General features: G+C 46.4%; 1 protein-coding gene across 3 annotated transcripts in view; it reads right to left on the reverse strand.

Moving 5' to 3' along the window:
• Window positions 1–823: 823 nt before the first annotated feature.
• The window catches only part of PAPOLG (poly(A) polymerase gamma), a 1,009,150-nt gene continuing 997,058 nt past the window's right edge, over window positions 824–12,915 (reverse strand). For 2 of the 3 annotated variants that reach the window (XM_069608034.1, XM_069608035.1), the window contains exons 21-22: window positions 1,664–1,717; window positions 1,287–1,517 (exon numbers count right to left, since the gene is read on the reverse strand). In XM_069608034.1, the coding sequence (XP_069464135.1) occupies window positions 1,419–1,517; window positions 1,664–1,717 (153 nt within the window). In that variant the 3' untranslated portion in view covers window positions 1,287–1,418. Of the gene's footprint in view, window positions 1,518–1,663; window positions 1,718–12,915 lie in introns of all 3 variants that reach the window. The other variant, XM_069608036.1, reaches the window with a different exon arrangement.

Consider the following 12,915-nt stretch of genomic DNA (forward strand, 5'->3'; position numbering starts at 1 on the left):
ACTGCAAAAAAAAAAAAACACTGGCAAGGTATTTCCCATGTTCCTCTTGACTATCCTTGGAGGAAAATTGTGTGGCTGGTCTTGTGCCACAGGGTTAGTAATGGCACTTTGGAATGGTACTCAAATGTGGGAGACAAGAACCAGATGAAGCAAATGACATAATGGCCACGGACAGAAGCCCTATGAAAGCACATGTTTGTCTGAACACACTAGTTTACTTCCAACGAGTCTTTGCACAGAAAATGGAGTCTGGGCAATCACCAGATCCAGCTTGAGTCAGGCAAGTTTGTGGTCACCTTAAATTCGCTATTGCATTACGTTAAGTTGTGCGGTCATAGCCTTGTGACCAGCAATGTTTCGAAGGTCACAATTTTATGGGTCCAGATTTGCTGTCGGCAGTAAAGTGCAATACGGTGCTCATGAATAAAGAATATCAAACCAATTAAATCATAACAAAACAGCCAATTGTTCAATGCAAAAAATAAAACCCTGCAAATGTGAAAAACCTTTTGTAATCAATTGGGGTGATTGTACTTTACTATCATGACACCTAGAAAGCAATTGGGGCATTCACGTGTTCAGGATCATAGCACCATACCAAGAAACTCAAAGAAACCAGCTATGTATTTATGCAACGGAGTGGAGAGTAGTCTCAGAATGCAGTTTTGCCTTGGTAAAACTATTTTAAGGCTGTCCTTTGATGATCGTTTCAAAGGTTTTTCTTCACCCTCCATGGGAGGCAGATTTTTAGATAAAAGGTTTGATTTACTAGGTTTCAGATTAAGCAAAGACTAAACCAGATATGAAAGCCACTCGAACTGTGTCCACTAATTCAATTTCAAATGCCAATGCAAAAGAAATAATTTAATTCATCATTAGCTTACACTAATCAGGAAAGCAGAAACAATACCATCACAGACAGTCACCATGAGATGCATCCCAATAATTAAAAACATGTTTGACACAGCTCTGCTTCCTGCCCCCCCCACCCAAAAGAAACCACTTTTTTTATTTTTATGTTTTTCTATGGCTCATAACATTCATTGCTATACAGTACTTAAAAAGCAAAAACATGGGAACTATACAAGCATATGCCAATGTTCAAATAAAGGCGAGCCGGTCCCCATAAGAGAAGCAGGGTTTTAAAAGTTGAGGCAATAGGAGAAAAAAAAAATGAAAAAACCTGAGCGCCTCACTCATGAACGTTGATTCCTAGAAAAAACGTAAAACTATACACAGTACTATGGAAATGTCCGTACTGTCCAAGGTGTAGACAAATATATACAAAAACCTCATTTTTTTAACTAATGGATTTCCACTCATTACATATATCAAGTGGAGCTTCAAATGCAAAGAAAACATGTTGCTTGCCTGGGGCGCTAAACTATATTTGAACAGTTGTGCAAAAGTCACTAGGGTCACCGGTTAAGGGTCAACCTGATGGAATTTTTTATAACACGGATTGTGTTGGTAGGTATAGGAGACGACGCATCAGGAAGTTCTTTACTTGGCAGCCTCTGCAATAAGAGTGGAGACAAAATGAGTTACATGGGACATGCAAAAAAGTCTTTATAGGTTAAACACCCAAACTATGTCGCTTCAAACTAAATATGTCAAGGTGTGAAATAAAATAAATAATACAATTCCCTGTAAAGATGGATACCTTTGTCCTGGAGTTGTCTTTGGCTGGAATAGGAAGCACTTCCCCGAGACAATCCTAGAAAAATAAAATTTCAATTAAAACACATGGAGAATCAATGACAAACAATCTTAAAATATCGTCTCTGCACGAAGTAGGAGTTGATCTCCTTTAGCAACAGGCCCTTGGAATAAGGCGTATCCATCTCCCTGCTTCTGGTAATGTGTACAACTTCAACACACTCCTGCCCTGCTGTCCAAAAATATGCAATGAGGCCCAAGTAGCTGTCAGGTAGTTTGGTGCTGCTTTTCAGAGCAGAAGCGGCCACCAGACCCCTCTGGGACCTCAAATCCACCTCGACAACGTTTATTTAGAAACGAATCACCGTAGCTGGACCCAGGCAAAAGAAACAAGCTGCCAGCCTCCCCCTGAACGCTTTTTCAACATACAAAAACGAAATGCCCTCCCAGGATTCAGAGTGGTTTGAGGGATGAGGGGAGGTCGAAACATGGGAGATTTTCCTAAAATGTGTGGATTATGAAACCACATTATGTAGAAGGTTTAAATCACAAGGGAACTCTAGAAAAGATTAGGAGGTCTTCAAAACAACTCACCTTCCTGGCAGAGGCAATGGAACCATACAAATGACCTTTAGGGACAACAGTTGTAAACAGGGTTGCAAATGCTCGGAGGGAAACATGAATGTAGAAAACATCTGCAAGTCCCACATTTGGAAAAAAGACTTCCATGGAGGGAATTCACCAAAAGTTAAAAAAAACTAACAGTAGGTGGGGTAGACCAAAAACCTTGCTCTGGAGTTCTTTTAAAGAACAAACCAGTCTTCAGAAATCCCCTCTATTGTACCATTGTGCAGACCCTACTGGGACAAACAAGCAAACTCCCCAAACAAAGCTGTATAGCAAGACAGCTTCAGTTCCAGATAGCTGTGGTGGCAAAACATGCAGGACGTCGCCCAACAAATTACACTCCTCCTCAGCTACCTCACATGAAGGCTGAAAGTGCAGAGACTGTTGGAGAACCAGTGGACTCCACGCCTGGGTGAGGTCGTCCACTCTTGCTGGGAGTTGCAGAGGACAGATGGCCATGTCAGAGGTGGTCCAGGTGCCACATGCTTTAGATTCCAATCCAGCACAATTAAAATCATGGTCCGTCCAGACCATAGATAACCTCCCGAGAACCAGAGCTGTGACCGGATCTAGCAGAAGGGCATAAGAGGCAGCTGTAGTAACACTCAAACACACCCCCGATTAGCCCCTTTAGTAGGGGGGTGGGGTTTCCAGGAGCATAACCGTTTGCAAAAACTATTGACACTGGCGGGAAACAGATCCACTTGGGGTGTTCTCCAACCAGAGGGTGGCGATCTCCAGAATTACCAACAAGTCGCTCCCACCAGTGGGAGCCATCATGACTGTGGCAGAGCTTCCACTAGTGGGGAGCAGAGCTCTGCCTTCTCCGGGAATCCACTGACCGCGTCGGCCCTTGCCAAAAAAGCACAGTATGATTTACTCCAAAGTTCATAACCACAGATACAAGCTTCCCTGCACAGAGCAGAGACTGTACTCCACCCCTTTTGTTTCATCTGCGATGCCATGGGCTGCACACAGGGGGTGCAGGGGAGGGCTCAGAGTTAAGGTGGCACAGCTTTACACTTACCAAATATTAAGTGTTTTGCTGAGCAAAACTGTTGCAACTAACTTTCACAAAGTGTTTCACTGTGTATTGTATTATATATGACAAATATTACCTTCCAGTAACGGTCCTCCCAATGCTTGTATCGGCTTATATTCACATGCTTTGCATAGGCCGGCATCTAGTGGTTAGTGTGGAGTATGACCAGATTTCTTTTCGAAGACAAAAATTGGACCATAGGGAGTTCCTGTAACACTAGCCCTACTGTGACGTATAAGTACCCAAGAACCTTTATGCGTCAAGATATATACACACAGGATGTAGACATAACATAGTAAACAAGTATTGGCAATACCAACAGTTTTGGATTTTGTGTAGGCATGGGAAAGGTACTTGCCAGGCACGGCCGTAGAAGTATTAACTCACCATTGACAGTAGCAGATACAAAATGGTGTGTATAACTGGGAATATAATAGCAGTGCCTGGCAAATGACAAATACTAATACATAAGCCTAAACTGTTGGCTTTGTCAATTATTGTTTTTATAAGGACTTCAGTTAATGACCTGGCTAGTGTTTATAAAAATCGAGTGGCTGAAGGCTGGCCTGGTTAAGGCATTTTTATTACAACTCCCAATTACGTCCAATTACCAGAAGACTGCTTTGAAAAAACACTGGCAGGCACTTCGAGTGCAAGGTTTGATGATAAGGCTGGATTAAAAGGGAGCTCAGAGTTCCCAGGGGGAGGCGTTTTGGGCAGGGCAGGAACTGGGTGGGCATGGCCATAGATTAGCATGGCCAAGGCAATCAATGGGTGGGCAAATAACCAAACGCCACCTACAAGCTTTGTGTCCCTACTATGCCATTTCTCCACATCTGTAGTCGGAAGCAATAGTTTCGGCTTAAAGATGCTCTTGCACGAAAATGTTGATCCATTATCTGGCGACTTGCATATCACAGGCACAAGGGGTGGGGACAAAAGGGGAACCATTGACAAAACACAGTAATCATTTTCAGGACACCAGCTACCAATACTGAACAGTCAATCTTCCTAAAGCTCTATTACATAGTAACTATTAGTTACTCACCGTAGTGACTAACATACTCTTAGTCCATAGTCCCCTTCCCTCCATACTGTATGGGCGACCCTTGCAAGGGACGGGAGACAGAACATTTTTCACCAGAAAAAACGATTTCCCCTTTAAATTTAGAGGCGGGCTGGGGCGCAGGCCCAGGAGCAGGCGCCCGTCCGACTATGCGCACCAGCGCCACTCCTCAAACCCCATAGAGGCGTCGACAATATGCAACATTGCCTAATGACACCAGTATTATTATGGGGGGAGGATGGTGGGACGTATGGAGGAAAGGGGACTATGGACCAAGGATAAGTAGGTCACTACGGTGAGTAACTATTTACTCTTACGTGCCGTCCCCTTTCCTCCATACTGTATGGGCGATTACAACTGAATGTAGCCCTAGGGTGCAGAGGACACCCTCCTTAAGCAAACAGGTTTCTTAGAACTGCCTGCCCAAAGGCCGCGTCTGACTAAGAGGCAACATCAAGACAGTAGTGCTTGCAAAAAGCCAAAGGGGTGGCCGAGGTGGGCGTCCTGCTGATGACTTGCCACGGTACATGTCGCTGGAAGGCGATGGCTGTGACTTTGGATCCAACCTCATGGGTATGCAAATTGGCCAGAACTGGTCTGTGCGGCCCCTCATATGCCTCCTTGATGGCCGCGACCATCCATCTTGCGATGGAGGCCTTGGAAGCCTGATAACCTGCACTTGAACCGCCAAAGGTGACAAAGAGGGCAGTAGACTTGCGGAATTCCTTGGTCCTGTCCAGGTAGTACTTCAGAGAGCATCTGACATCCAGACGATGCAAAACCCTCTGAGGCTCATCCTTGGGGTCAGCGAAGAAAGTAGGTAATACAATCTCATTCAGATGGAAGGCAGATGAGACCTTGGGTAGGAAAGCCAGACGAGTCCGGAGGACCACCTTATCCTTGTGGAAAGTGGTATAAGAATCTGATGCCATGAGGGCCTGGATCTCGCTGACTCTGCGCTCAGAGGTGAGGCCCACAAGTAGGGCTGTCTTTAACGTGACCAGCCTGATGTCCGCGGACGCCATTGGCTCAAAAGGTTTGTGCTCCAGGGCGCCCAACACAACATTGAGGTCCCACATCGGGTGTGGCTTCTTTATGGGCGGGTAGAGTCTGTGGAGGTCGACCAGATGCCGCTTGACCACCGGGCTGGAGGAGGCAGGGAGACCCTCCTCTGTATTCCTGTCGGCACCTATGGCTGGTATAACAATGGGTTCTCCCAAATATTTTGTTTTCGGGGGGTCAGGTCTGTGAACAGGGAGAATTAAAGGAGAAGAATAGACAAGACAGACTGACTACCCCTCTCTCTAAGGTCTTTCGACACTACAGATACAGGTGCTAAGGTGCTGTTACATGAATCTACAGCGATTACCTTTTAGGAGAACAGATTATTGAACAGAAACCGTTGAGTTATAAAGATATAAATCACTTTAATAATTGGTTTAAAACCACATTTTTTAAAAAAACTATGCATTAATAGGCTTTTTCATACATCACTCATACCTTTCATACCAATTCATTCATTCTGTAACATAAGGGTTCGGCAATTTACATTTTCTTTAAGCATATTGGTTGTTGGTAGTATGCATGACATTAGAAAAAACACAATTGGTTTTTCTGTAGGTCGACATATGTTTCGGCCCCTTTCAATAGTCCCATCGTAGTCTACGGTGGTCTAAATAGTCATTATTGGGACATCTTCAGGACAGTGATGATTTTGTGAAAGCTTACAGTCTTCACCCTTTTTCATATGAAAAGCCAAATCTAAAAACAAATTAAACATATTAGATTGTGGAACGGTCTGATCTTTACTAGTTATTATCAAGGTGATGGCTTGATTACTATGCCAAAAGGACTGCACCAACCTGTGGTCGAAAAATTATTGTAGACCACGGAGATAAGGTTGTAGGGTATCTTCTATATTACCCTTTTCTAGGACCCTGTAGAGAAGGGACACAAAGAGGGAAATTACTACCTTGCGTGTTTGTTCTATCAGCACACAAGTGAAAAACTTAGCCCTATGGCTGCCAGATAAGTGCGGCACGTGTCGAATTGCACTCGAGTGGGCGAGGTGTGCCAAGAAGGAGGGTACGTCATCCAATGAGCACCTAAGGGGGTCAATCTCCTTTGCATTGGCCCAATGACAGAATCTAGACCATTTGCTGTTATATTGGCTTCTGGTAGCTGTGCTTCTGGGCCTTGAATGATCTCCAGGTTACCCTGCAATAGGTTCAAGGATTTCAGAGTGACCTGCTCAGGAACCACACTGCAAGGGCTAGTTTGTGAGGCGCAGGGTGGAGCACTCTGCCCCCCTGCTGAGTAAACAGTGGGGCTGGCCCAACCATACGGATAAGTGGGAAAAATTGTTCTTATCCACAGCAGTGGGACTGAAGCGAGACATTGCGCAGAAATGGGGAGCATCATAATGCCCGACCTTAGCTCAATGGGCAGCTGAGATGGACATATGTGCAGCGACAGAAAGCAGAATATATACTGCACGGGGCTGTCCGACAAAAGCTACCAAAATATGGGGGAAATGGGAAGAGGGAGTGGACCGAGGACCCTCAATGTGGCGGGACGAGCGGGCGGGAACGTAAAGTACATTACAGTAATGTAGTGCTGTGTTTTGATGTGAGTGATGTAACAAGGCACGTGAGGCTTAATTGGCCCAGTCAGGATCACGACGGGTGAAGGGGAGTGTTTGTAAGTGTTCAGGTTGTATCGGAAAACAATTTTTTGTAAAAATTCTTTTTTTAATAAAAGTGGGACTGGGCCCAGTGGCAGGTGAATGGGGGCTTGTCCGATAGGCTGAGCAGCTCGGAGAACCATGGTCTCGCCAGCCACCAGGGAGCTATCAGAATGATGCTGAGGTGACGTGATTGTTTTATCCTGCAAATCACCCTGTGAACCAGGGGTGTGGGCGGAAAGGTGTATACAGTCTTGTGGTTCCATTGTATCTGGAATGCATCGCCCAGGGAGCCGGAGCCGAGTCCCTGCTAGGAGGTGAACTGGTGGCATTTCTTGTTGCCCCCACCCGAGGAAGATCTCCACCAGTACCGGATCGTTCAATTCTCACTCGTAATTGTCTGCCCCCAGTCTGCTGAGCCTGTCCGCATCCAGGTTGGATTCTCCTGGGAGGTGAACCGCCATGAGTTGGATGTCGCTCTCCAGAGCTCACTCTCACATGCGGACCGCGAGGTTGCATAGTGGAGGGGCCCTGGTACCCCCCTCCCTGCCTGTTGACATAGTACATGCTGGTGGAGTTTGTCTGGATAAGCACTGTCTTGCCCTCTATGAGAGCGAGGAAGGCCTTGAGGGCCAGGCATATGGCCTTCAACACTAGCCAGTTGATGTGGAACTCCTGCAGGGTCCAGACTCCATGGACGCTGTGGTTGTCCAGAGTGGCTCCCCAGCCCTCTAGGGAGGAGTCAGTCATGACAGTGACCTGAGGAAGAGGCTGCCGGAAGGGCTTGACCCGCCGTAGGTTGAAGTCCGCAGACCACTAGGTGAGGTCTGGGCAGAGAGAAGGGGGAATGTCCACTGGTTCAGACTGTGATCCCCTCTCGATTCCAAGAAGCTGCGAAGTGCAGCTGCAGCCTCCTTATCCAGTGTCTTGTGTAGGGGACGGCCAACAGAACCGCTGCCATAATATGCAGTAGGTGTTGCTACTACCAGGCCAAGGTCACAGACCTGGAGAGTAAGTGAGTAGTGGCTCTTGATGGCTTGATCTTGTCCTCTGAAGGGAAAACTGTCTCAGAGCCGGTGTCCCAGATGAGGCCCAGGAAGGCCAGCTTCTCCGTGGGTTGCAGCGGAGACTTGAGATGGATAGTAAACCCAGGTCGTGGAGCATGGTCATAAGCACAGAGGAGGTGTGGAGAACCGCCTCCGGAGAGGAGGCCTGGACGAGTCAGTCGTCCAGGTATGGGTAGATGTGGTGGCCCTGAGGAGAGCCACCACTGTGTTCATCAATCTGGTAAATTCCCTGGGGGCTGAATTGAGGCCGAAGGGTAGCACCTTATATTGGAAATAGCAGCCCATGATCCTGAAGGGCAGAAAGGACAGAAAGGACAGATGCGGCTGCCAAATCAGGACGTGTAGATCTGCATCCTTCAGATCCAGGGAGCACATCCAGTCTCCCCTGTTCAGTGTCTCCGCAATGAGAGCTAGCCTAACCATCTTGAATTTTTGTAGCAGAAGGAAGAGGTTGAGGGTGGAAAGGTCCAACACAAATCTCAGGCCAGCCTGGTTCTTCTTCTGTAGGGTGAAAATCCTGGAATAGAAGTCCAATCCTCTCTGGGAGGCTGGGACTTCTTCCACTGCCTGGCTCGACGAGCAACCGGATCTCTGCCAACAGAGTTGCTGTCCCAATCGGTGGGAGATGAGGGGAGGAAGGAGGAGAGGAAGAGAGGAAGGGAATGGTAGGCAGTACCTCGTGGAGACTACAGAGGATCCAGGGGTCAGAAAAAAGTTGGCGTCAAAATTGCATGTGGAAGGCAAGCCTGCCCCCACCGGAGACAAGTGGACCCGGAGGGGCGTGTCATGCCTTTCCCCCCCCCTGACCCCCCCTGAGAGTCTGTTGGAGGAGGGGGATTGGAAGAAACCCCTCCCCCCCCTTTTGTTGCCTCCGATGTGGACTCCATTCCTGGAAGCCTCAGAACCCTCCCGATGCCCGCCCCTTGTCGGAGCGTTGATTGGACTGGGTGTACACCTTGGGCATGGCCTTCATAAGAATAGATAAAGACGTAGTGGTTTGTGAGCGGTTCTTTTCATCTAATTCCTCAGTGGTGGAGTGGAAGAGGTCACTACCCTCGAATGGCAGGTCCAATATGCGTTCCTGAACATCTGGGTTAAACTTGGTAGCCCGGAGCCAGGCCGTCCTTCGCATGTCTGTGGCAATGCAGATGGCCCGGCGAGAGGCATCAATATGGGCCACAGTGAACTCCATGATGTCTTGCCCTACCAGCCTGGCTTCTCCTAATCCCGCTTTGAAGCGAGGCTGGCTTTGTGGCAGAAGTTCCGGGAGGAAGTCTGCAATCTCCCGCCAGAGCCTTTGGTTAACGGCTGCAAGCATGGCATCGGTGTTGGCCTGACGCAAGTGCAGGGAGGCGTTGGAGTACAGCTTCTTCCCGTATGCCTCCAAGGTCTTCTCCTCCTTGCCCAATAGTGCCGAGTACGAGGTGGTCGAGGACGACTGAGGCTTAGAATAGTGTGACACCGCAGCGATCACCAAGGAGTGCGGCTGAGGATGAGCCGAAAGCTAGAGTGCATCTTCTTCCAACTGCCTGTACTTGGCGTCGGGTGCCTATTGACAGGTTGAGCCGAGTGTGGCTAGAGCCACCCCTTTTTGCGCAGGGCAACGCCGTCAAAGATAGAATAATATCTGGGGAAGAGCGTGTGGTATTACATGGCCGAAGCCAAACCCAGGAGCGCTGGTGAAATCTGCCCGTTCCAGTCGACGTGAAAAAGGGGACTGGGGAGTGGCACCATTGGGCAGAGTCAGGTAAGCGCATGCTCCGAAGGCTGCACCCCGGCGCCTCTAAATTTAAATGGGAAGACTATTTTTCTGGTGAAAAAGGTTCTGTCACCCGTCCATCGCAAGGGACACCCATACAGTATGGCGGACAGGGGACGGGACGCAAGAGTATGTACAATACAAACTGCTAGCAGTAAAAAAAGAACCTAGGATAGAGAAAGTATGAAAACGTGAGCACTGAGGCTGCCGAACGTTAGGATAAGTTTAGACTAATCACACCAGTTCACTAACCTAGAAAATAAAAAAAGAGTAATCCTCAAATAGATATCATGTAATCAGGTATTCAAAAATACAGATCACAGGTGCAGCAAAAATCCCAGTCTATGGCCTAAAACTCACTACATTCAAAGGCAATGTGGGATGTTTTTACCCATGCATCCGAGCCCTACCACAAAAACTGTGCAGTACTGGCATTGAAAACATCATGATAGCCAGCGCTTCCCAGAAAATGCCCAGGGAAATGCATGAAGAATAGGCTGCCACCCATTTTTGCCGATGTTATGGGCACTGCCTAAAACCACCATTGGACTACCCACACAGTAGCCTGAAACCATTGGGAATGGCAATGCTGATTGCCAAAAGCAACCTAGAACTGTGGGGAATTCATTTTCTTGAATCCCCAAAATGGTTGCATTACCAGTACTCACCACTATCAGAAAGCCGGCGTTTTAAAACCACCAGACTTGTGTGTAAAACTGAATAAATGAACCCAAAGCAGGCCAAAGAAAGACTTACTGAGAGGTGGATACAATGTAAAGTTATATTCTGAAGTGACTTGAATGTTCATAACAAGACTGGCTGAGCTCTGCAGGTCTGCAGCAGCCTAACTGAAACTTGATTTAAAACTACCAAAAATCGAAAATGTTTAAATTAACTGAGTGACCTACTTTTGAGTGTCACATAGTTTGCCACTGTTGAAATGTCATAGTTTTGAACTTAGAATCAGCATTCTAGCTGCATATGTAAAAATTGTCTTGACTTAAACTGGGGAACAAAAAGTGACATTTTATCTGAAACCTGGCTTAATGAAACTGAATTCTGCCCACCAGCTACCCCCGACAGGAGTTGAGACTTGCACAACAGCTGTGTTCCCAGGCCTAGCTGCCTTTTGCTGTTCCCACCAAAAGGGATATGACACTTCTCTGATTGAATTACCTGGGCTCTGCAGGAAATTGAACAAAGCCCTGTCCTCACTCAGGCAAATGTTTTATTATGGGGGTCGTAAAAGTGGCTTCCTCCTGGAAGGAAAGGGGAGGAACACTGCCTGTGAGAGCAAGCTGGCTTGGCAGAACTGGAAAAAACAGAAATTCAACCTTGTGCTGGGGGAAACCACACCCCTTTGGGGCCAGAACATAAATCTAAAAAGATGGATCATTCATAGAGCGGACTTGTGAAAATTTTATAAGTGATATCATTATTCTTGTGATTTTTCTGTGCACATTTGAAGACGTGGTAGGACCCGGTGGTATGTTCAGGGGGGTTTTAGCGGAAAAGAGGATATTACTCTAATGTATGTATGTTAAAAATCTGACACTCCACCACCTAATGCCCACATGCTTTGCGAACATTTGTGTAAATGCGGGGGGGACAAATCCAATATTGGTAACCTGACCAAAAAGTGAAATATGTTGCCATTTTTTAACCCAAGCTCCTAGAAACGACAGAATTGGAACAGGGGCTACCATCAGTAAATGCATGATGTGTGTATGCAATGCCAAACAACTGTCTATCTATGAAATATGTCTATTAGGATCAGATATAGATTGTGTGTAAAGTTGACAGGGGTGGGTTCTCTGTATCATAAACAGACCTCATCATGATGACACTTCATTTCATTCCCCCAATCAAGGGGAAGAGGAGGAAGTGGCCAATGACAAGTGGAGAGGGGTAGGGCCTAGAAAGCTAGCTTCTCCACCCACTTTCAAAACACATAAAAGCAGACAGTCAGGACAGATAGGGACATTCAATTCCATTTGCTGCGGAGCATGCTGCCGGACCATACAACATCCAGAGATCCAGACTTCAAATCCATCAATCTCCAGAACCTGTAGCAGTACTTAGAAAGCAGAGCAGTATCCAGAGAGGCTAGACCAGCAGAGCAGAGCTGACCCAGACCGCTGTTCGCAGAACCAGAGAGCTGAACCGGAGTCCAGTCCAAAACCTGACCAGATCCGTGGCGAGGCCTATTTTAAAATATATTGCGAGTACCTAGCAGAACTGTGCAGAACCAATCTCTTAGTAAAATAATCTAATCCAAACTATTTTAAACTACTACTTGGTTTAACTTTCCTCTGAAAGCTTAGAATCTCACCTTTTCAACAAGCCTAGAACCGACTTCCTACTCCTCATACTTTTGCCGTAATCACGATTCTCGCACTCGCGAATTTTACCACGATTTGCGATTTGGTTAAAAATCCAGCCACGTGTGAAAACAGCAGCTTCCTTGCTTTCCTTGCTAAAAATTTGTTTGCCTCTTAAGAACCATCCCTGAATCATTGCTACAGTGAGCCTGGACTAATAATAACTAGATACCACTCACCCTGAACCTCTAGAGGGAATTAAAAGCATTTTAGCATATTTTTCACTTCATTGCCAGCACATATAAAAGCATTTTGGGCCTGTGTTTCAAACTTCTGTCGTCTAAGCTTGCTGGGGTGAACTGACTTACATTTGATTGCATTTCTGAGAACGGTGTGCTTTCCTTCCATTTCCTTGCATTGCATAAGGGGGGAGTGGATTGCCAGAGAAAAGTGATTACATTGTTTTGTTGAAATCATATGGAGTATTTCTGTACTGCAATTTCATTCCACCTTGCATCCCTTTGAAACCATAAAAGTATTGTTGCTATCTTATCCATCCTATAACCACTCATCATTGATTATAAAGAAGTGTGCTAGTGCCGGACTATCCATTATTGATTACTGCTCAGATTAAGTGTGATATTCAATTATTAATTTATTATAAAGTGTGATATATATATCTATTGTTTAA

This window comes from Ambystoma mexicanum, chromosome 4q (assembly GCF_040938575.1).
Source record: "Ambystoma mexicanum isolate Mex_15411 chromosome 4q, UKY_AmexF1_1, whole genome shotgun sequence".
Lineage (NCBI taxonomy): Eukaryota > Metazoa > Chordata > Amphibia > Caudata > Ambystomatidae > Ambystoma > Ambystoma mexicanum.